General features: G+C 43.6%; 1 protein-coding gene across 6 annotated transcripts in view; it reads left to right on the forward strand.

The window, feature by feature from the left end:
* Positions 1-25,611, forward strand: part of SYNDIG1 (synapse differentiation inducing 1) — a 54,563-nt gene that overhangs the window by 20,521 nt on the left and 8,431 nt on the right. For 3 of the 6 annotated variants that reach the window (XM_084850767.1, XM_084850766.1, XM_084850768.1), the window contains 3 exons: positions 233-319; positions 11,960-12,481; positions 25,171-25,308. In XM_084850767.1, coding sequence (XP_084706893.1) covers positions 12,041-12,481; positions 25,171-25,308 — 579 coding nt within the window. In that variant the 5' untranslated portion in view covers positions 233-319; positions 11,960-12,040. The remainder of the gene's footprint in view (positions 1-232; positions 320-11,959; positions 12,482-25,170; positions 25,309-25,611) is intronic. The other 3 variants (XM_084850771.1, XM_084850770.1, XM_084850765.1) reach the window with 1 other exon arrangement.

Genomic DNA, 25,611 nt, shown 5'->3' on the forward strand with positions numbered 1-25,611 from the left:
GTGTTCTATAATGCAGCATGCATGTTGATAGTTTGGTGTGAATAATGAACCACATTATGGATGTACTGGCTGGCTGCGCATCAATAGTTAAGGATGTCTTGCAGATATTGTGGGAATTTAAGTATTCTTATCTTTGAAACCATGATATTTTGCAGGGAGATATGTAGGGCATTTTTTAAAAGGCTTGTTTGAAAAGAATAGAAAAAGCAATTGCTCTAATGATTTTCAGCAGCTGTTGACCTGTGTCCAAGAAATTGGCACACCATTCAAGCTCACAGTCCTCTGTGCAGGGCTAGCTGAAACACGTCTCAACATTCAAGTAAGTTAAAATGTATTTCATATTTAAGTAGAATCAATATTGGTGTCAAATTAGGGAATAAGCTGGCACAGTGGTTCCAGTATTTGCAAGTGTCCGATTATTTAACAAAGAATATTAATTTGAGCAAAATGAATATAGATTTATCTATCTAGTTGATCAAAGAAGAGATTATTGACTAATTAAAATCTATGAAATTTTATTAAATTGAATGGTGCTTTGAGTAGCATTTTAGAAATAAATGGGAAAATATGCTGGGAGAAACATTATCAGAATAAATGTGACAATTTATTTTCACTAAAGGGCCAGCACTATCTCTGTGTTAAAATTTTAAGGAAAATTGTTATAAAAGATTATAGCATAAGCATTTAATACCTGCTTGATCAATAAGAATGGGTTGTACCAGTGTTGGAGATAGGCTTTAGACAATGCAAATATTTGCCATATTTGGTGATCCTGCCCAAAAATTTCTGTCTTTTGGAGGAAGATTCAGTACATAGTTAATCTAATGATTGGATATATGATACCTTTGGATCTTTTAGTTATGTTGTTGTTAGTTATACATTACAAGTTAGTTTGGAATTTGTTGATGGCAGCAAAAAATCTCATTTCCTTTAAATGTTGGTTCTTGTAAATCCTTCTGTAAAATGTTGGTTATCTAAGGTGTGGTATATTTCAGAAATGACAAAAGGTGACCAACTATGTCCAGTTGAGGGAAGGAAGGTGATCGGTAGGAACATTCTATGAAAACTGAATATCATTTATAAGCTTTATGAAAAATGGATATAATTTGGATATTAATCATTATTCTTTTAATTTGATATAGTATCGGGTGTAGAATTATAGATGTAATATGTATTATAGATCTAGTGTGTTTTATGTTGGTAAATGGTAATAACGTTTTATGTGCATGTTAAAGTATGACTTGATTACTGTGATTATTAGAATTAATGATCAGGTATTAACGTTTTATAGTTCCTTCTTTAAAGCTGTTTTCTAGAGATTGTCATATTTATATTTGTAGTATATACACTACGTAATGATTAATTGTTTATATTTATTGTGAATGATTACTCTTTGTGACTTCATAATTAATTTAAATTATTGTGTGCTATTTCATCTAAATAAATATTTTAAAGTTTTTTTTTTAAGAAATCATGTCTGATAGGCCATTGATTTCTTAAGTGAGGCCACATGTGGTCACCAGAGAATTTTACATGCCTGCTAAGACTTTTTCTATTGTCACATACACATCAATTTAGTACATTTGTTCCACTAACTTAGATAGGACAAAAGAAGAGACTGCAGTTGGGGAAACCTGTATTCATGAGGTGGGAAGATATGTGTTTACTTGAGCTTTTCCTAGTCCCATAAAAGTCAATGGGTACTTTCACTTGTTTGATGTATTAGGTTTTCAATCAGGAAAAACATGGCAAGGGCACTTAGGGCAACAGATTCTGAAGTGGGAGGCAAGTATCAACCCTCCCCCAAATGGTTTTCCTGAGAAAGTCAACTTTGAAAACAGTAGCCACACCTGTTCCTGTTGTGCCCATTCTGCGGCCGTAACTAAAGGCCAGTTTAAACACGGTGGCTTGATGGGCAGAAATCTAGAATGAGAGCCATTCAGTATGCTGAATAAGGCAGTTTACTTCTTTACTGTACTTGAGGCTGCAGATAAGGAAGTGTCATATATTCGAGTGGTTCCCCCATGTTAAAAATACTCTCCTGCCTTCTCCCTGATGTGCTAGTTTGCTATATGCAGAAAGCTTTTTCAGGCAAGATGGAATCAGGCCAATGAGCCAAGCCACACACCACAGGAATAATAGTGAGGACCAGTGTAAACCATGGTTGTTATGGACCTATTTTAATTGGGAGAAAATTTATTCCCAGTTCAAAAGGTGGCAGCTGGTCAGACATTGTGTGTCAGCAAAACAAAACAACCCACCTATCCAAAATGTCTTCCTAGGGGAGCTTTTACTGGTGTTCTGTGCCACACAGCATCCCACCTCTGGTTGCCAAAGTGCCAGATCTGCCAAAGTGAATGGAAATATATCCAGTATCATATTGAAAATACTGTTGTGGATCGTTATAGCCTATTCCTGAGCCTCGTAGCTCAGTCAGGTTATTTTTCAGAAAAGACCAAATTCAGTTCAGGGTTTGGAAAACAACTGGTGTTGTAATTGTCTACTCCTGATCACAGAATTCAGGCCTTTGCAGCTCTTCTCACAAGGATCGCTCCTCTGTTTCACACACATGCGTCTTTAGGCTTCCAGAAGTCTCCCTGGCCTTCAGGGACTGCCTCTCCATACCTATCTCCTACTTGGGACTGCCTTTAAAGATGTATAAGGCTTCTTACGCTGCTACCCACCCCCATTTTAGAAGACATCGCCTTGCATCTTCACATACATTAAAACAAAACCAATTCAAACATTTTTTTAAAAATCCATAACCACAGCATAACAATCATGACAATATAAACTTTATGCTAGATTTGTGGCATCACATTTCTTATAGGTCTGCCCTCTGTAACCGAGTGCTCCATTGCCTCTTGATTCAGATGGCATGGCACTGATGTCCCCCTTGTCTAAAGAACTCTGTCCAACCTCCCAAGATACATAGGCAACATTTTCTTCTCAGCCTCCTCATCTGACGAGGAGTCTGGCTGACACTCACTGGTGTTGCCTTGTGTTAATATCCCCCCCCCCGCAATTGGGAGGGGAAAGTGTTGTGTCTTTGATATCTTGTTTTGGAACTAGCTAAAACACATGCTTGCTGTCTAACAGAGGGTATGAGAGCTCTTGCCCAACATAAGATTGAAGTGTATTAAAATGTCTCATTTGGTATCTCCTCTTCCTTCTTGACCTCATACAGTAACTCAGTTTCTCTACCGTTTGAAAAGTGCCTTGAAAACATTTCTGAAATTTGGGTGACTTCCTCAATTTCCAGGCATAGTCTCTCAACCAAGCTAGTTCTCCTGCTGTGTAACCATGAGGAGTTAACTACCAAGTCATAGTAGTCTTTCTTTCTCTTGCTCCTTTGGCAGTAAATTAAGTTAAAGTGCTTCCCCTTACAACACATAATTAACTTGTGGAATTCACTGTCACAAGATGTGGTGATGACAACTGGCTTAGATGCCTTTAAAAGTTGTAGAGGATAAGCCTATCAATGGCCATTAGCCATGTCCATGATAACTAACTGGGAATGGGGATCAGGGCCATTGCACCAGCCCTGCTGAAAGGCCTTGCTCATGAAGGCTCCTCCTCCCTCCACCATCACCACCAGCAGCCATTGCAGCGGGCTGTGCAAGATGAGAGGGGAATTAGGTCCATTCCACTAGCCCTGCTGAAAGACTTGATTTTTTCCTGCTCTTCCCTCCCTCTTCTTTTCCCTTGTGTGCAGTATCTTTTAGATTGGAAGCCTGTGGGCAGACTTTTATTGATTATTTGTAAGCCCCTCTGGGAGCCTTTTTGGCCAAGGAGCAGGATAAAAATACTCTAAACAAGCAAACAAATAAATAATAATCTGGAACTACTTATGTTCTGTGGCAGAATCCCAGATGCTGTAGGACAAACTATGGGAGAGGGCTATCATCTTTATGCCCTACTGGTGGACTTTCTAGAAACATCTGACTAACCATTCTGGGAAGCGGCATGAACCCTTGGTCTGATCCAGCACAGTTCTTATGTTCTTAGTAATCATTACAACGGGCAGGGGTATGTGGCTGAATAGCACTAGTGATGTAGTTGCATTGGTGTGGGTCATGTGTGTAGGGCCAGAAGCCAGTCTAGTTGTTGTTGTTCAGTCGTTAAGTCGTGTCCAACTCTTCGTGACCCCATGGACCATAGCACGCCAGGCCTTCCTGTCCTCCGCTCTCTCCCGGAGTGTGCTCAAGTTCATATTCACTGCATTGGTGATGCTATCTAGCCACCTCATCCTCTGCCGTCCCCTTCTCCTTTTGCCTTCAGTCTTTCTCTTCGCGTTAGGTGGCCAAAATATTTGAGCTTCAGCTTCAGTATCTGTCCTTCCAATGAGCAGTCAGGGTTGAGTTCCTTTAGGATTGACTGATTGACCTCCTTGCAGTCCAGGGGACTCGTAAGAGTCTTCTCCAGCACCACAGTTCGAATGCATCAATTCTTCGGCGCTCAGCCTTCCTGATAGTCCAGCTCTCACAGCCATACGTTACTACTGGGAAAACCATAGCTTTGAACCTTTGTCGGCAAGGTGATGTCTCTGCTTCTTACTATGCTGTCTAGGTGTGCCATAGCTTTCCTCCCATGGAGCAAGCGTCTTTTAATTTCATGGCTACAGTCACCATCTGCGGTGATCTTGGAGCCCAAGAAAATAAAATCTGTCACTGAGCCAGTCTAGTACTCTGTAGTAAATTGCAACACTAGCTTCTGAAATTAATGGAATAAATATGACTCCAAGGCAGATTACAATATTGTCCTTTACATATTGTAATTAGATTCTATGCTCTCATTTGCTTATCTCAAGGAGAATTAAAACTAAATACAGAAATAATTTTAAAACATAAGTTCATCTAAAACTAGGAATTAACATACATTAAAATCTGCTTTGGTATATTTATTTATCCTAATTATTTAACCCTGCCACTCAGCCAAAAGTTTTTTGTGGCAGCTAACATACAATAACTTAAAAACTATTAAATAAAACAAAGAGAGGGGAAGGGGGTCAATATTGCAGTGCTAAACTACAGCACCGATACTATGCACTGGTACAAGTTCTACAATGTTATATAGACAGAAGACATCTGTCTTCTGAAGAGCAATATTAACTAGCAAACCATTTTCTTGCTTAATTGCAGAAGGCTTGGAAATTCAGATGGCAAGCAGGGAGTAAAAAAAGGGTAGTTTGAACCAAAAGATAGCTAGGAAAGCTTTCTTTGTAACTGTCTTGCTCACTGATCCCAAACATGCTGGCAGTCTGATCTTAACCATGTATATTGTGAATATTCTGGTCTTAACCATGTCTTGATTTCATTGGACATGCTTACCATAAAGTAAGTTTAAGATTGCTGCTTTACATGGAAGTAAAGTTCCTTTGAAGGTATTGGGACTTGCTTCCAAGTTTGTAATCATCAACACATGCCAGTGCATTATAGGTACTATATAAATATTAAATAATACATGTTCATATTCCTAAATACCGTTAACTCTAAATTTCCCTGGATCCCTATTAAATGCAGTTGGGTTGATTCTGACAAACATCAGTTTTACAACTACAATCTCAATCTAAAATTGTAAGCTTATTCTCTTAACCCAGGTCATCTTCTAGAGCCAAATTTACAGCACTGCTCAAATGACCATATTACCCCTGAGCAGTCTTACAAACTCCAGAATGCTATCTTTGTAACTAATAGTTTTAGGGCTTAAATGTTCTGAATTTCTAGAAACTGGACAAATAAACAGAACGGCATTTGAAAATGAGGATTTTAAAAATATAATTAATAAATGGTTTATTAATTTGTCACTTGAGGCTCAGGTGGTCTCAGTGGCACAGAGTGCCATCTACCAGCTTCAGCTGGTAGCCCAGTTATGCCCCTATCTGGACAAGGATAACCCGGCTTCGGTAGTCTCAGTTCTGGTAACCTCCAAGTTAGATTACTGCAAAGTACTCTACATAGGGCTGCCCTTGAAGATTGTTTGGAAATTGCAGCTTATGCAAAATGCAGCAGCCGGATTGATAGCAAGGACCAGAAGGTCTGGGCATATAACACTAATTCTGGTCTACTTGTACCGCCTGTACATTTCCGAGCCAAATTCAAAGTGCTGGTTTTAACCTATGAAGCCTTCCACAGCTTGGGGCCACAATACCTGATGGAGTGTCTGACATTGCCTGGAGAGCCTCCTCCAAGTGCCTCCTCCAAGGGAAGCTTGGAGGATGGCAACAAAGGAGAGGGCCTTCTCGGTAGTAGCCCCCTGACTGTGGAATACTCTCCCAAATGAGGTCTGCCTGGTGCCAATGTTGTCATCTTTTTGGCATCAGGTTAAGACTTTCCTGTATTCCCAGGCATTTGATGGCATATGATGGGGCTTTTAATGTGAGTTGTTTTTGTCAGGTCCTGGTATTTTATTGTAATTGTTTTTTACTTTTTTTAAATTGTTTTTAAATTTTGTATGTTAAAGATTTTATATTGCTTTATTATACTTTTATCTTTGGGGTTGTAATTTTTGTAAACTGCCCAGAGAGCTTTGGCTATTGGGAGGTACAGAAATGAAATAAATGGTAGAAAAATGAGTACTGTAAATTCCTCTCTGCTGACATGGTTGCCTTGATGGTAAAACTATCATATACAAAAATGGAGGTTTAAAAATTATTACTGCAGATTTAATTGCAAGGACTTCGGAATCATATTGGGGATTAAATTTTTAGACTATCCAAAAATTAAACTAAAAACAAAACAAAAAATTGTTTTGCCAATTAATGTCTATTTATAATGAAAAACACTGCCAATTAGCCCCAGTACAAACATTTGCTAACTCATAAAATAGAAAGAATAATCCAAAACTAGAATTTGTATGGAGGATGTATACCATGAGGGGAAGCAATGAATGAATTTAATAAAGCAAGTAGAAAAGCTTCTTCATTGAATCCATTGTTCATTAGCTGAGAGGGACTGCAACATACAATAAAAGGTTCTCGGGAGTATTCTATGCCTTTTATGATTTCCTAATTTCTTCTTAGTATTACACAGAGAGAAGCCATTTAAAATTTCTTTTTAAGGCTTTTTAAAATCCCAGAGTTAAACTGGAGCTCCTTGTCAGTCAGATGAAATTTGGGACCCCATCAGTCCCTCTGTTTCTAATTCAAGTTTTCATGTGCTCTCACAGAAGTAGCCAAAATGTTACCACCCATGCACGAGAGGCAGGTAGCAGCATACTTGGGGTAACCCTGAGGTTTCAGGCATACAGAGAGTCTTAAGAACTAAACCCCAAAGGGACCCCCCCAAAAAAGCCCAATGATGACTCAGTAGTCATGGAATGTTGACTAACTGAGAGGGGAAAAACTAAATTGGGTGGGAAGGGGAATGGAATGGCTGGAAAAGGAGGGCAAAGGAAGAGACACAGGGCCAGAAATATTGGAACAAGGATAACTGTTTTGCTACACTGAAGTTGAAAGGAAACACACCCAGATGGGAGCCAAGTCAGGACTTTCAGCTGTAATTCAAGGGGTTTGACAGGCTTTTCTTCCTCTCTTTGGATTTGTGTGTGTGTGTGTTGTTTTCAGTCTGCTGGGAGGAGGTGTGTGCCATGTGCCTGAGAGGAGGAGCTGGGGGCTTGGTGGGGGGAGCGAGCAGAGCTCCAATTTCAATGGTCTCAGGGGAGGGACAGCAGGTGCAGAGGGGCGGCGCAAGTCAGGGGCCTCCAGAGCAGACATCTTCTGGTTGTGCCCCATGCCAGCCCCTCTTCAAACCAGGGATATGGTGGCTGTCTTGTCAACCAGCCCTTGGGCCTGTGGTTGCTGCTGCTGAACATCAGGCTGGTGTCTAATAAGATCTCCCTCACTAATGATTTGATTGTGGATGAGAATGCTGACCTGGCATGTATAACTCAGACTTGGGTGAGTGGGTGGGGTGAGACTCCCCAGTTTTGTCCACCTGGGTTCTCGGGGCAGCACCAGGGCAGACCCAGGGACCAGGGAGGGGGTGTCGCTGTCGTCTAAGAATTCTGTCTTTCTCTCCAGACTTCCTCTCAGATTAAGTGCTGGTCTAGAGTGTATTGGTGGCTCTTCCCCTCTGCAGAGGCAGGGGACCCATTAAGATGGTCCATCCCTGGAGGCTGACAAATCCAATTGGTTTCCAGTCAGCTCTGGAAGATTTTCCAGCTGACAAATGCAATTGTACACTGGTACGTGATCAACACTAAGCTGACTTAGTGGTAGTGAAGGCAGCGAAGACGTGCTACTTCACTGCCTCCATTGCATCCTCTCTATGCCAACCGGCAGAGCTTTTCCGGGTAGTTTGGGGACTATTACACACTGGCCCAAAGGAAGTGGTTGAATCCCTGGCAGCCTGCTGAGATCTGTTTGCTTCGCATTTTGAGGATAAAACCACTTGCATCTGTCAGGATCTTGACTCCACTCTTTTATCAGATCAATCTCATGAGGTGTCCAGAATGCAGTCTGAGTTTCAGTTAGTACAGCTCGAGGACAGGGACCAGATGCTTGGATGGGTACATTAACCACTTGCATGTTGGATCCTTGCCCTGCATGGCTGGTGAAATCTAGCAGAGAAGAGACGTCTGGTTGGGCCACGGAGATGAAAAGTGCTTCCTTATGAGATGGAGTGGTCTCGGATCACCTGAAAGAGGCAACGGTAAGACCAGTTCTTAAGAAGCCCTCCCTGGAACCAGAAGATCTGAACAATTATAGGTTGGTTGCACAGATCCCTTTCCGAGGCAAGTCCTTGAGTGGGTGATCACTGCCCAGATCCAAGTACTCTTGGATGAGACTGCTTTTCTGGATCTATTTTGGTCAGGGTTCAGCCCCAGTTTTGGTACTGAAACTGTCTTGGTTGTCCTGTATAATGACCTGTGTCAGGAAAGAGACAGCGGAAGTCTGTTGTTCTCTCAGCAGTGTTTGATACCATCGATCATGGTATCCTTCTGGAGTGGCTGTCTGGGTTGGGAATTGGGGCACTGCTTTGCAGTGGTTCCACTTCTACCAGTCCGGTTGTTTCCAGAGGGCGGTGCTTGGGGACTGTTGTTTAGCTCCATGGATCCTCCAGTTTGGGGTTCCGCAGTGCTCAATTTTATCCCCCATGTTGTTTGATATCGACATAAAACTGCTGTGTGGGGTCATCCGGGATTTTGAGGTTCATTACCATCAGTATGGGGGTTTTGCAGGGCTTTAGGATTTTCGGAAATTTTACATCCTGACTGCCTACGCTGCTGGGAGTTAGGGTACCCCCTTCCTTCCTTCACAGTATTAATTATGGATGTCTGTATTGTCTATGTCAGTTGCTTCAAGACTGCTTTTTGTGGTGGGAAGGGACACATACATTTTATTAATAATAATAATATAATGGGGCCTCCAGCTCTATTTGTGCAAGACAATTATCCTTCTGTTCCGTGGCATCTGGAGAATAAAGTGGCCTCTAAGAATGTCCATCCGTGAGTTACAATCAGAGAGCCCAAATATGTTCAGGAAATCACATGCCTAGAAGTAGTACTTTTTTCCACCTGTTAATCTAAAGTACTTTTGAGATCTAGGAAAACAGAGAGGAAAGCAGAAATGATAGAACTATTAAGAGTGCTTACTTTTATAATGACTTCACTGTAGTTCTCCCCAAAGGGAATGCAAAACTGGGGGAGCAGGTTAACACAGCAACAAAAGCATTTTTTTTTTTTTCATTTAGAGGAATAGTTTGCAGGGCTAGCGGGTATTTATAGCAAAGAAACTCCTCCAAGAATTCTCACTGTCTCTCTGCTTCCAGATTAGGAGTTTTCATGCAGGAAGGAGGAAGAAACCATAGCAGAGAATGCTTAACATGGCAAACAGCTGTGTTAGAAGTATCCTAATACAATTGCCAGCAGATTTACCCAAATGTCTTTGCATGTTGTATTGGGTTGCTGATCCCCCAAACTGACAAAATCAATTAGCTGCATTGGATAAAAACTGTCAGCAAGGCGCTTGAGATATTTACATAGCTCTGCTTGCTTTTCAGAAGTGCTGACTACCCCTTTCTATAGTATTTCACTGGCAACAGATGAACTAGTGCTTGGGGGATGGGGTCTTTAGAACAAGGCTAGAGCTATACTTATTTGTTGCTGTCATTTGTTGATTATATACATTTTCCTCTGCATTCATATATACTTGAATCAGACTCACATATGGCCATAGCTCTTTATGCTAAATTAAGGGTAAAAGTTTAGCAATCCCACCCCTTAGTCCTCTAATAGCTTGTGTGGTAGAGAGAACTTTGTTTGTGGGTAGCTTTACCCATTGCTATAGCAATATGATAGGAGAAACCAGCTTTATGGAATATTTTCAACCTCATAGTGTTTAATGGAAAGGGACCCTTTACCAGACATAATCTGAAACTCTTTTGTTATGCCTACAGAAATTAATTTATAACGCACATGATTAAAATCGCTGTAATTTGGGACCAGAGCAGAATTCTCTTTTTATCTGGCTTGTGTTAGTGATTCCTGAAAGGAAATTTTTAAGTATTCGGTTTGGGGAGCAATCCTGTGGCCACTAGACACTGTGTTGTCCACACAGCCTCCTCTCCCGGTCGGCCCCACACAGCTAGACAGCCAAAAACCAGCAGTCCCTCTAGACTAGCACTCTACCTCTTGTATGTAATGGATGCTCTAATGTGAGGTGTGCTGTGTTGCCTTCCAGCTACCAGAAGTTCAAAGATTTTGTGTAATGTCTGCAACAATATAATCAGAGATAGAGTGGGCTTCCAGATGAGGCTTTTATGGTGCCAAATGTCATCATCCTCTACTCGTGACCCTCCCATGTTTTCTTACTGCTTCTTTTGTCCTTTTCCTTATTGCAGAAAATCTGTTAAAGAGAAAAGAGGGAAGATATGCATAAGTCTTCTGATTGTTCACATTAGAAGCCCTCCATCTGGAAGTACCCACATACTAAGTCATTAGACTGGGTTAGATTTTAGTCAAAATGGTGTATCTTTAATGGAGGCAATAGGGCCCTGATTGCCAAAGTATCCGCTTTCAAAGAGCTGCAGTTGGAGAACACTGAAAATTCTCTGATGATAATTCACTGTTGTTGTTTTTAAATTATGACAACTTGTTTTGGTCCTGTATTATATTGCTGTTGCTTTGCTTTTCTCATTGTATACAGTTTTTAACTGCGACATCCATAACAGTTTTTATTTGTTACAAATATTAACAATGCTAAGCCTTGACAAGAAATTGAAATCAGTCAATTACAACAGTATTGTCCTTTCTTTTTTTAAAAGTGCAAAGTGTGATGCTTCTTATACAGTATTTTCCACTCCATTTAAAAGAAATATTTTTGAATTTGGTTGTGAAGGCCACCTGTAGAGATAGAACAATGCCGATGATGATGATGATGATGATGATAAAAATATTTATATAGTGCGTTAGGGTGCAATCCTATGCAAGTTTTGACAGAAAAAAGACCTACAACTCCCAGCATGCCCCAGCCAGCATGGCTAGAGCATGCTGGGAGTTGTAGGCCTTTTTTCTGTCTAAACTTGCATAGGATTGCACCCTTAGAGTCCTTCACATACATTATCTCAGTAATCCTTACAACACCAACCCAGTAACCTGGGTCAATAGTATCCTTATCTTGAAGATGTCACAGAGAATAGTAGCTTGCCAAAGGCCACCTTGTAAGTACATAGCAGAGGTGAGCTTTGAACCAGAGGTTACCTCCATCTCTTCGCTATTATGCTACACTAACTCTCTAGTAATCTCAGAGAGTCCTCTGTGTTGTTGTGAAATAATTTTCAGAACTATCTCCATTTAATTAACAATGATCATTTGCACCAAATGCTCTGGAAAAGTAATTTGCAAGGCTTGGGGCTAAATCTCTTTTCAGTTGCTAAGAACTTTTATCAGACCATCATCACAGAGCGAGATGGCAGTTTCTTTCATGTTAATTTGTATTCTTTTTCCATCCCTGCCTCAGGAAAATGGGATCAGTTAATCCCATGTGATAATCCTCACAGGGACTTCAATGCATTGAGACAGCAAAGGAAAAGGAACAAGGATGGATGGCTTAGTTCAGCATAAAAGTGTGCTTAAGCACGATAAGGCTGTGGATACCAAGAAGAGGAATGGGTTGATTAACACAAGGAACTTGATGGCCGAGGGCAGGGACGGGCTGGTGTCTGTGTACCCAACTCTCTGCTCTCCAAATTACCCCAGGAATGATCCAGTGCAACAACTCCTTGACCCCAATACTCTACCACAGACAGTGGAGTCCTGCTTTCACCCAAACATCATCCTGTACTCGGAGAGCATGCTGCGATCGTGGGGAGAAAGCGTTGGCACGGAATGCTGTGAAACAACCTTTATTGAGGACAGGTCGCCCACCAAAGACAGCCAGGACTACCCCGATGGCAAATTTGTCAGCCTGTCCACAGAAGAAATCAAGATCCATACCCTCTCCTATGATGTGGAAGAAGATGACGACTTCCAGGAACTAGAGGTCAGGGAAGTCTGCTTCTTCTTGTTGTCAGTTGCATGAGTCCCCAAACAGTGTGCCAGGATACATTCGTGTGCCACAGAAAACAATTTTTTAAACAATTAAAGGCTGCTAGTAGCCTAAACCACTCTCCCACAGAAGAGGGTGTCCTTTGCTTCTCTGTGTGAGCCACTGCTCTGGGCTCACAGCCTTGCAATTGGTCTCTCTTTCTCTCTGAACCATGTGTGTTTACATCAATCACGTACTCCCAGTGCAGAGACATAGCAGAATTACCCACATTCAGAGAATGCTTCCCATTGTGTCTGGGCTTGCTTTCGTCCCACCAGGAGGCACATTCAGAACAGGAACTCATCTGGAAACATTGGGGAAGGGGGAGTCTCCTCTGATCGCAGGTCATTCTTATTCTTGTACACTATAAACCATTTTGAGTGTAAAGGTGAAGCTGCTTCCAGTTTTAATTCAGAAAAATGCTGTTTCTCAGCTCTTAGCAGTTTGGGAAACATTGGCCTATTTGTCATGCTAAAGGATGGGGTGATGGAGCTTAGAGGGCAAGGTAGGCATAGGGTGACCAGATGTGAAAGATGATGCACGAAAAGCTACACCTGCTGAAATTCCCTCTTCTACACAGCTTAACGATGCAGGAGACCTGCTGTCTTTTGCACCTGGTCAAACTACACAGGCGGCATATACAAAAAAGAAAGAAAGAATTATTTGGGTGCAATATCGACTGGGCATTTCAGAATATGGTTTAGTACTGGTATGTGTCACGACTTGTATGCTCCGACCAGTTTACTTATAATGAAGAGGCCTGTTCACACATCCAAGTCCATCACTTGTGAACTGCTGCATCAATTCACTTGCACATGTGAATGAGCCCTCACAGATTCATCATCCATAGCCACAACTTCCATGTGGCTGTAGCACATGAGCCATTAGTCCTCCCCTAGCAGCCTGCTGGTTGGGGAGGGATAGAAAAAGCAGTGGCCTCCCCCACCCACCACCAGTACACTGCCCCCACAAGATAGCCCCAAGGGAAGGTAGTTCTCCACAGAAAAGTAGCCCCCATCCCTATCCGAAAGATTTCATTCTGCCTGCCTTGACAAGGTTGTGCATAGCAAGTGTGGGTTGGAGATCTCTCCACAGACTCAGATAAATAGACAGATTGCTTTTTGTCCATTTATTTATTTATGTATTTGGGGTTTGGAGGAAAGGCTATTTTCTTCACTCGAGCACAATCTAGCGAAAGTAAAGCACTTTTTAGTCCAGTTGATTTCAGTGGGAGAGATTTATGCACATGCTTAGCCATCCTTTGAAATCAATGTGACTTTAAGGGAGCAATCCTATGGCTGCTAGACAGCAGCTAGATGGCTGTAGATATCGTGTTATCCAGGAACCGACCTTGGAGTGCGGGCTCTGAGGTCTGTTCCCGGAGAACTGACCTCCCCACACTTCAACACTGAACAGCCCCATCCTCCGCATTTGCAAGAGGAATGCGGAGCTGCCAAAAAGGGGCGTGGCTGGGGGTGTTCCGGGGCAGGGAGGGTGGAGATGCCTGCACAACACATCCTATATGTCGTACAGCAGCCTCCTCCCCAGCTCCATCCTCCCACAGCTAGACAGCCGCAATCGGCTGTCTAGCCGAAAATGCAGGGCAGGAGAAGCACAGAGGGAACAATCCCCTCCGTGCTTCTCCTGCCCTGCTTTGGATAGGTGGTCGCCTCCGAGTTTGGAGGCAACCGCTTATCTGGATAGGATTGTGCCCCAACGTGCTTAACTTTGACTGGATCATACCTGTAGTCTACAGTCTGTAAATTGCCACTGAATCTTTGTAGAAAGTGCATTTCAACCCTTAAGTCAAGAATGGGGAATGTGTGGCCCTCCGGTTGTTTTTGGACTGCAACTCCCATCTGTCCTCACCATTGGCTATGCAATCCAACAACCTCTGGAGGGCCACACATTTCCTACCCCTCCTTTAGGTACTGCAATAAACTTTGTATAGGAATTAATATTCTTGCCTAGATGCCCAGTCATTTTCAGTATCATTGCTCAAATGCAGGTTTTCTGGCAAGACAATTATGTTAAACATTTAGTTGATCGATGCTGCTCCAGGGACTTTTCTCTATACTGTAAACAGTGCCAGCAATACATTCAGCTGCCAACAGAAAGTTCAGTGCCAAAAAAGGAGCAAATTACAAAATGTAAATAAAAACAAAATGTAAATAAAAACAAAATGCAAATAAAATGAAATCAAGTAGGTCTGGTTGCTGTCTGGATTTCCCTTCTTTTATGCAGTTGTTGAGTTTATTTTTTATAAATTTTGCAGTGGCAAAAAAGTCAAACTGGGACCCTGAAAATTATTTTTACTAAGGCAGGGAGAATCCCTGCTACCCCCACCAAATCATGCTAATGTTTTAATTAAAATGCCACATTTGAGAGAAACTGAGAAATATATTCTAATTCAAGATTATGAAGGAGCAATCCTATGGTCCCTGGGAGAATTTCCAAGAGACCATAGGATATTTCGGTGTTCCCCCTTCGAAGTCATAGACACTGCTACAACCTTGAGAGGGGAAATCCTGACAGGGATTGTTTCCCCCTGCCACCTGCAGCTGCCACAGAAAGTACCGGAACAGCTTACTCACTCAAGGCTGGAGTTCTGACCTCGGGTGAGGATGCAAAGGAGGGGGAAGGGGGTGGTGAGGGGAGGCAACAAGGATCCCCAGCATCCTGAAGTCTTCCAGTTCCCATCCGCACCGCGGTCCCTGCAACACCACTAGACATGCTCAAAAGTGTTTTGTCCGGTAAGAAAAGCAACAGAAGGGAGGATGGAGAAGTGTCACTGCTTCTGCTGTGACGGGTGTCACTGCTCCGACATTGCAACGCTATTTTGGAAAGCATTCTGTTAATTGATTAAGAAATTTGCACCTGGGCAGAAAAGGACATCATTGCTACTTCAAAGAAAACAGTTTGAATTGACATGTGTGAGACTTGTACAAGCAACAGCCAGTTCTTGTGTCTATAACTGGGAAACAGAAGTCTGCACAGCACCCCACAGCCAATATTTTTTAAAAATACAATTAAATCTAGGTGTCTCTTGATCACACTACTGTGCACACAAAATCAGGAAGTGAAGTACAGTGAAAGGTCACTGGAGGCTGAATGGCAGGGGTGGGGGACTTTTAGCCCTCCTGATGTTGTTGGACTCCAATTTCCATCATCCTCAGCCAGAACGCCCATTGGTCAGGGATGGTGACAGTTGTAGTCCAGCAACATCAGAAGGGCCATCAGTTCCCCACAACTGCTGTATCAACTACATCCCCTCATTGCCCAAGTATCAGTAATCAATAGTGTCAAACTTGGATGTATTCTAAATTAATCTGCTGACTTAATTGATTTAGGCAGTCAATTAATGGAAATTATTTTGCTCATTCTCTTTGCCAGTCAATCAGCCTGATAAAAGCTTCAATTAAGAAAAGAAGAAAATGACTGTCCCTCATGGCTCAATTTCTAGGCCCTTAAAATAAGGGAAATAGTCATGAGGCTTTATTTGGCCAGCCTCTCACATGCCTATGTGGAAATACTATAACTAACTGCACTCTGGAGTTTAGATGCTAATTCTCATGGGCAATAATCCTCTGTCTATTGGCAGCTGATGTATTGCTTTGAGTGACTTTTCCTCAGAAACGTGCTCAGTGTGCATGGTGCGTTTGCTACGATCACTCCCAGCAACGTGTCTAAGCAACTGCGTCCTCCCAAAACACAAACTAGAACTCCTAATTTGGATTTTCACCCAACGTGCCCCTCCTTACCTTTTGCCTCATGCCCATTTCAAAAATTCTTTTGCATCCTTATTCTTAATGACACTCAGGTAATCTTCAGTTGTTCCCTCTAGGCAAAGCCCTTAGTGTTTGACTATAGCAATGCCCTATGCAATGAAGAACGCTGACTAATCTGTAGAGTTTTATTTTCTTCAGGGAAAGAAGAATCTGTCACTGGACACAAAGCTCAGGCAACATCTTTAAGTCTGCACAGTAGTTTCGAGATAGCTCTGCACATTCCAAGGCTTTTCACTAAAAAACTGAATGAATAGTATGGTTGGGTGGAGGGGCGGAACGAGGAGCATGATGTAGCAGAGAGTGCTGGGTTTAGGTTGGGATTACCAGGGCTCACATCCCTCCTCAGCATAAAGTTTGCTGGGTGAACTTGGGCCCATCACTGCCACTCAGCCTCACCTGCCTCACAGGGCTGGTGTGAGGGTAAAGGGCTTAAGGTGTGCCACCCTGAGCTCCTTTGTTGTTGTTCAGTCGTTAAGTCGTGTCTGACTCTTCGTGACCCCGTGGACCATAGCATGCCAGGCCTTCCTCTCCTGCGCTCTTTCCCGGAGTGTGCTCAAGTCCATATTCATTGTATCAGTGATGCTATCTAGCCATCTCATGTTCTGCCGTCCCCTTCTCCTTTTGCCTTCAATCTTTCCCAGCATCAGGGTCTTTTCCAGGGAGTTTTCTCTTCGCATTAGGTGGCCAAAATATTTCAGCTTCAGTATCTGTCCTTCCAATGAGCAGTCAGGGTTGATTTCCTTTAGGATTGATTGATTTGACCTCCTTGCAGTCCAGGGGACTTCTAAAAGTCTTCTCCAGCACCACAGTTTCAAAGCATCGATTCTTCAGCGCTCAGCCTTCCTTATAGTCCAGCTCTCACAGCCATACGTTACTACTGGGAAAACCATAGCTTTGATTAGACGGACCTTTGTCGGCAAGGTGATGTCTCTGCTTCTTACTATGCTGTCTAGGTTTGCCATAGTTTTCGTCCCAAGGAGCAAGCGTCTTTTAATTTCATGGCTACAGTCACCGTCTGCGGTGATCTTGGAGCCCAAGAAAATAAAATCTGTCACTGCTTCCATTACTTCGCCTTCTATATGGCAGGAAGTGATGGGGCCAGATGCCATGATCTTAGTTTTTTTAATGTTGAGTTTCAAACCAGCTTTTGCACTCTCCACTTTCACCCTCAACAAGAGGCTCTTGAGATCCTCTTCGCTTTCTGCCATTAGGGTGGTATCGTCTGCGTATCTGAGGTTGTTGATAATTCTCCCGGCAATCTTAATTCCAACCTGTGATTCATCCAACCCGGCATTTCTCATGATGTACTCTGCATATAAGTTAAATAAGCAGGGTGACAATATACAGCCTTGTCGTACTCCTTTCCCAATTTTGAACCAATCGGTTGTTCCATGTCCGGTTCTTACTGTTGGTTCTTGACCCTCGTACAGGTTTCTCAGGAGACAGGTAAGGTGGTCTAGTACTCCCATCTCTTTCAGAATTTGCCACAGTTTGTTGTGATCCACACAATCAAAGGTTTTAGCATAGTCAATGAAGCAGAAATAGACGTTTTTCTGGAATTCTCTTGCTTTCTCCATGATCCAGCGAATGTTAGCGATTTGATCTCTAGTTCCTTTGCCTCTTCGAAACACAGCTTGTACTTCCAGTAGTTCTCGGTTCACATACTGCTGAAGCCTAGCTTGTAGGATTTTGAGCATCACCTTGCTGGCATGTGAAATGAGCGCAATTGTATGGTAGTTTGAACACTCTTTGGCATTGCCCTTCTTTGGAATTGGAATGTAAACTGACCTTTTCCAGTCTTGTGGCCACTGCTGAGTGTTCCAAATTTGTTGGCATATTGAGTGCAGCACTTCAACAGCATCTTTTAGGATTTTAAATAGCTCAGCTGGAATACTGTCATCTCCACTAGCTTTGTTGTTAGTAATGCTTCCTAAGGCCCACTTGACTTCATTCTCTAGGATGTCTGGCTCAAGTTCAGTGACTGCACTATTATGGCTATCAGGGACATTAAGATCTTTCCTGTATAGTTCTTCTGTGTATTCTTTCCACCTCTTCTTAATCTCATCTGCTTCTGTTAGGTCCCTGCCTTCTTTGTCCTTTATCATGCCCGTCTTTGCACAAAACATTCCCTTGAGATCTTCGATTTTCTGAAGAGATCTCTAGTCTTTCCCATTCTATTGTTTTCTTCGATTTCTTTGCATTGTTCATTTAAGAAGGCATTCTTGTCTCTCCTTGCTATTCACTGGAAATCTGCATTCAGTTGGGTATATCTTCCCCTTTCTCCCTTGCTTTTCGCTTCCCTTCTTTCTTCAGCTACTTGTAAAGCCTCATCAGACAGCCACTTTGCTTTCTTGCATTTCTTTTTCTTTGGGATGGATTTAGTTGCTGCCTCCTGAACAATGTTACGGACCTCCGTCCATAGTTCCTCAGGCACTCTATCAGGTCTAATCCCTTCAATCTATTTGTCACCTCCACTGTATATTCATAAGGGATATGATTTAGGTCATACTGAATGGTTTAGTGGTTTTCCCTACGTTCTTCAATTTCAGCTGAAATTTTGCAATAAGAAGCTCATGATCTGAGCCACAGTCAGTCCAGGTCTTGTTTTTACTGACTGTATAGAGCTTCTCCATCTTTGGCTGCAAAGGACATAATCGATCTGATTTCGATATTGACCATCTGGTGACGTCTCTGTGTAGAGTCGCCTCTTGTGCTGTTGGAAAAGAGTGTTTGCTATGATCAGCGAAACTCTTGGCAAAACTCTTATTAGCCTTTGGCCTGCTTCATTTTGTACACCAAGGCCATGCTTGCCTGTTATCCCGGTGATTTCTTGACTTCCTACTTTAGCATTCCAATCCCCTATGATGAAGAGGACATCTTTTTTTGGTGTTAGTTCTAGAAAGTGTTGTAGGTCTTCATAGAACCGATCAACCTCAGCTTCTTCAGCATCACTGGTTGGGGCATAGACTTGAATTACTGTGATCTTGAATGGTTTGCCTTGTATTCGTACTGAGATCATTCTGTCGTTTTTGAGATTGTACCCCAGTACTGCTTTTCCCACCCTTTTGTTGACTATGACTGCTACTCCATTTCTTCTAAGGGATTCTTGCCCACAGTAGTAGATATAATGGTCACCTGAATTAAATTTGCCCATGCTTGTCCATTTTAGTTCGCTGATTCCCAAGATGTCGATGTTCAATCTTGCCATCTCATGTTTGACCACCTCCAGCTTACCTTGATTCATTGATCTTACATTCCAGGTTCCTAAACAATATTGTTCTTTACAGCATCGGACTTTCTTTTCACCACCAGACACATCCACAGCTGAGTGTCCTTTCGGCTTTGGCCCAGCCGCTTCACTCTTTCTGGCGCTACTTGGAAATTCCCTCTGCTCTTCCCCAGTAGTATATTGGACACCTTCCAACCTGAGGGGCTCATCTTCCAGCGTCATATCTTTTAGCCTTGTGATACGTTCCATGGGGTTTTCTTGGCAAGAATACTGGAGTGGGTTGCCATTTCCTTCTCCAGTGGACCACATTTTGTCAGAACTCTCCGCCATGACCTGTCTGTCTTGGGTGGCCCTGCACGGCATAGCTTATGGCTTCACTGAGTTACGCAAGCCCCTTCGCCACAACAAGGCAGTGATCCATGAAGGGGCAGTGATCCTAAACTAAAGTGAGGGGGACAGGCTTGTAGGACAATACTAGTAGGAATGGAGATAAAGACAACACTGTCTGGGAGGTGGCTGGATCCATGCCTTCCACCATCTTACACTACTTTCTTTACCCTTCCCTGGCAGCCGTGTCCTTCCCACTGGCGCAGCCCCCTCCAAATTGTTGCTGATCCCATTTGCTTCCCTAGTGCCTCTGCAGCCAGTGTGCTGTAAAGCTAATAAAGCGTTGGCCTTGCACCAGTCAGGGTGACCTGGGTTCAAATATCTTCCAAGCCATAAAGCTGAGTCTTTGGGCATGTTGCCAGCTCTCACCTTCATCCACCAGATGAAGCTGGAATGCCCCTCCAGAGACAAACAAAACCCTGCACATAGAAAGCTACATGTCAGAGAGAAAAGTGTTCTAATGGAGGCTTCTCCCTCTCATGCTCATTTTCTACATGAAGGGAATTTAATTTTTTCTACTTTATTTTGTATGCAGGAACATTCTATCTGATGAGCATCCACATGCAGTTCAACTCTTGATGCAGGTTTATCATCGCAAGTGCTGTTTGTAAAACTCTCCCAGAGTGCCACCCATTTTCTTTGTCTCGTAGCCTTCAGTTAGAGTCACTGAGCCAACTGCTATCTACATGCTCTCCTTTTGTGCCCAGTGTGGAAGAGGCAGGAAAGGAAACAGCACAGAGCGCTTCCAAGTAGGACCTGCTGGCAGTGCACAATGCATCCGGCCACTCAGCTGCCCTGGGGAAATGTAGCCCTCTTTGAGGCCCATCAGATTCATGCTGGGTAGTTGGTGTGTGTGTGTGTGTGCAGGGCTGGAGTGGGCCAGAGCAGGAGCCTCTTCCCTCTGCTGCACTCCTGGGTCCTAAACTCCAGGCCTACCTGGATGCCGTCCAATGCTTTCTTGCCTGTCTCAGCCTATCCCTTTCTGTTTTCCATCAAATGGCTTCCTTTTCTATGGACTAGGAGTCAGTCACCAGTTGACATGGTTGGGAAGGAATCTTAACCAGATTCCTGGTTGGTGTTTGGGATCTGGTGCTTTCATCTCCCTCGTAGCACGTCTTGTGTTTACTGGCACTTGTTCCCCTGTTATGGGCTGTACTGCAGCTCCCTTTAGAAGAACCGCTCATGCTTTGAATCAGTGTGTGAGCAGGGCCATGCTGACTACCTCTGCAGCTCGACATGCATCGCGAGTGTTGGCAGCAGGGAAGCCTTTGCACACACAGCTGCACATGCAAAGCCAGCATGTGCAAGATTGCAGGATGCGCAAATCAGCAAAACTTGAGCTCATCAAAGTTCTCTGGTTTCCACTGCAAACCTCGTTCTGAGTCGAGGCCATACCAGGCTGCAAGCGTCATCTTTTTCCTGCATGGGAAAATTCAGCGTGCCCTTTTCAAAATGTATGCATTTTTGTGCTCATTTTTCAATTGTATGTGTTTTTTCCCATTGACTAAAGCATGAGTGTGTGCACGCATGCACACGTGTTTTAAATGTACACATCTTTTTTCTGTGTATTGTCCAAATGTACACATTTTTCAAGCACATTTTTTGTTGTTGCCCCAAATTGCATTACAAGCTCAGAAATGCACAGACTTCCAATCACAAATGCATTCGAGTCTGCATTTCACTCCAGGAGGTGCAAATTGGATCAATTTTGGTCAAATACGAACTGAAACTCGTTTCTTCCCCGTTCCTAATGCGCTAGCTAATACAACCCCACTCACATGTTGATTCAACATGCAGGCGGTTCTTCTGAAGTGAGCTCCTGTTATGCCAGAGCTGTTTTTGGCACTTGGGCATTAGACCCAATTAGTCAAGGGTGAGTGGTGGGGTGTTGCCCACATTTCCCCCTGGAGGGGCTGTTAAGGGGACTGGCAGGCCAGCCACACCCGTGGGTTCATGGTGAGCAGGAAGAGCAGCCCACTGGCAGTCCTGAGCCAGCCGTCCTCGTCAGACATGGGAGGGCCCGCAGCAGACCAGGTGCTTTGCACACAGAAGGTCCCAGGTTCAGTCCCCGGCATCTCCGCGCAGGGCAGCCTCCAAGCTGTGGTCCTCCGCATCTGAGGAGGGCCATGTGACTCCTCCAAGTTGGAGAGGTGCTGGCATCACAGATTCCTCTGGCGCTGGAACTCCAAAGGAGGCAAGGACATCAATGGCTGGTTCTGAGAGCAAATACCCCTCCCAGTCTGAGAGGTCCTCTGTAACCACAACCTCTTATTTATTTATTTATTGCATTTATACCCTGCCTTTTTTCCTCTTGCAAGGAACCCAAGGCGGCTTACATTATCATCCTCCTCTCCATTTTATCCTCACAACAACAACCCTGTGAGGTGGGTTGGGCTGAGAGTCTGTGACTGGCCCAAAGTCACCCATTGACAAAGATTTAGGCTCCCCACAAGATTCAAGAGGCTCACAATTTAGGTCAGATTTATAGAAGGGTGAGTGGTGATGGTGGGAGGGGCTAATGTGAACTATTGAGACGCTCAAATATGCTTGCACACATGCCCACACAAACTCTTGAATCAGTAAACGGGACTGCATTTTAACTCTTCAGGCACAAAAGCTTCAGATCATTCTGAAGCTGCCATGCCTGCATACTGTCTGTAACTTCACATGATTATGAATAATTCAGTGCTTCTTTAGCCTACTAGCTGAGTGATAGACAGACATATTGAATAATAAAAATACTGAATTATGAGAAGTCTGAATAAGATTGCACGTGGGGGGGGGTCAGCTGGCTGAGATGTCTTTTCACTTGAGCTGTCATGCTCTTGTATTCAGAAATGTCTCTTTTCATCACATACATCCGCTACAGCTATTGCTCAATGTCTAGAAAATTCACTCAGTATGACTACAGTATCCACAGTAGAGATAATATCAACACCCCAAAATCTCCATTGGCTTTACATTTGAAGCAGCTGAAATGGAACAAAATAATCTTCATTTTTCAGATAGGACACCCTGCTCCAGGGCAGTGGATTCAAAGGGTTTCTCCTTGTTACACACAAGATGGCCACTGGTCCATTGCCCTCATCACCCCTTCATCAGGGGTGGGCAACCTGGAACCCTCCACATGTTGTTGGACTACATTTCCCATAGCTTCTTCCATCAGGACATTGCTATAGGTTTGGTCCAATGGAATTTGCCACAAACCCTGTCCAATAACAATTCTGTTGGGGGAAGCGACCATTAGGGTTTCCCCAAAGAATCAATCCTATTCTAGAACTCCCCAGAACAGGAGTAAACAACATAAGCTCTGTAGACCATATTAAGCCCTCCCAGCATTTTCCCCTGACGCAGAATTAGGTGTCAAGTGATCAGAAAAATATGTTTGGCTGGTGGAGTTTTTGTTTTGTTTTTGCTTTGGGATCACTTGCCAGAAAAGCAAGGGGCAAGGCCATTTTTCTCCCCTCGACTGTCCATGGACCTGGCAAAACTGGCTCTACCAAGACTTACTCTAGGTTCTGCCTTCTGACCCAGAAGCCTCCAATTTGCAGCCACACCACAGTGCCAACATTTTAAAAATTATTTCAAGAGCTGGCAGCCTTATGATCACCGTTATGCAGTCCTGGGCTGCTGCTGTGTGATGACTCACCCATGAGTTGGTGATGCTGGGGAGAGAGGAGGGAATAGTTTTACTGGGGAGCCTATGGGCCTTATACTGCCTTCCCTAAATTTAGGGGACTTACTCAATGAGCTTGACAGCTTTTTTAAGACCCTGTTAGCTTATGAAAAGTAGGATGACTGAGTCAGTTGGCATAATCATTCCCACAGGTCCCCAGGTTTATAGAGGACCTGAAGCAGATAAAAGAGAAGGAGAAATAGTGGTAGCCTTAGCCCTGCCTTTTCCAATATGGTGCTCTCCTGATGTTTTGGACTACAACTCTCATAAGCCCCAGCCAGTATGGCCCATTATCAGGGACACTGGGAGTTGAAGTCCAAAACATCTGGAGGGCACCACATTGGGGATGCCCGCCTTAGACAAACCCTCTCTTCTCTTGGCCTCCCCCTCCCCATGACATAAGAATATTGGCCTGCCATACATGGCTATTGTGAGGATAATGTATGTGTGGCACTAATCCCCTCCCTTCCCAGAGGGGGAGTAGGTAGCCACTAAATTTAGCACTGACCCAGAAAAGAAATAGCAATGATTTTGAGGTAGATGTTTATTTACTAATAAGGGGTAAGGGAATGAGAAAGTACAATTTAGAATTCCCCCAAATATCAACTCCCCGTTTGGAAACCCAACATAGACTGAAACAATAAAAGACTACGTAACCCTAGTCTACTCACACCTCCGAGTAGGATCCTTAGTGAACACCAGCGCTCCAACACCTTCTACCCAAACCAGATGGAAACCAAAGGAGCAAGAAGAATGGCTGCAGCTCTCTTTTTATCCCATTCCAACCCCAGTCCCTCACTCTTTCATCCCCCCTCCATTCCTTCAGGGAGCATGAGCTGGGTTTTTTCACACCTCCCCAGCTGTGCTGGCCTCTTGGCAGGCCAAGTTATTTTACTACCGTGGGCCCCTGATAAGGCCTCCATCCTGGTGCCTTTGATCCTGGTATGCCCACATCTCTTCCTCCAGGTGCCCTGGCTTGTAAATCTTCTTGAAGGATCCCACTCTCTCCTACCCTAAAACACCCTCTAAAACTATGCAAGGTAAAATTAACTCTTTCCTGCCACAGCTTTGGCCCCATAAGGCCTTCTCCTTGACCCAGTTACTTCCAACTACAAACTCTCCCCTTTCAGCTGCCTGTAGACTCGCCCATCCTGCAGAGCACTTTTCTCAGACCTTAACCCTGCAAGTCAATTGTCCATTCAAGAAACCATCTCCAGTGATTAAAAAAAAAAGACTAACTTTCTTTCGCCAAGGCCTTGATCACTCGTTCATAGTGATGAAGCCAGCCAAACATGTTTGTTTTTAAGATGCTCTCATCTAGCCGGTTTAAGAAGTTACTCTGTGCAGCCTTCTGAAAATAGTAGACTAGGGATGGGGAATGAGTGGCTCTCCAAATGTTGGACTGCAATTCCCATCATCCCCCACCATTGTTGATGGAGCTGCTGGGAGCTGCAATCCACCAACATCTATCTGAGGAGCCACACAGTCTCCACCTCTGCAGGCAGCAAGGACTTGCCTTGCTAATAAGTGTCCTTTCTATGTGTCCTTCCTCTCACTGTTCCAGAGTGATTACTCAAGCGACACCGACAGTGAAGACCATTTCCTTATGATGCCGCCCAGGGACCATCTCGGGCTCAGTGTGTTCTCCATGCTCTGTTGTTTCTGGCCGCTGGGAATTGCTGCCTTCTATCTGTCACATGAGGTAATGTAAGCCTTTGTTACTGCATTTAGCCATGTGTGCAGGCATGCGCCGTACCATTTGTACTGGGGTGAGAACATGGTGAAGGCATACAACGACTGGGTAGACAGAAGGAACTAAGCTGAGCAGGGCTCCTGACGCAGGTGGAAGGATGACCCAAAATGGTATCTCCATTTTTGTACTGCAGCAGAGATGCGACACAGCAATTATTATCCTCTCGTTTGATCATTCTGATCCTATCCTGCTGATTATATCCATATGTTCCATCTGTTGCATATATTTGAAATACCCAGATTGCTGTTAGTT

The sequence above is a fragment of the Heloderma suspectum genome, chromosome 4 (genome assembly GCF_057233095.1).
Source record: "Heloderma suspectum isolate Gila_16-S chromosome 4, 16-S_ref, whole genome shotgun sequence".
NCBI lineage: Eukaryota > Metazoa > Chordata > Lepidosauria > Squamata > Helodermatidae > Heloderma > Heloderma suspectum.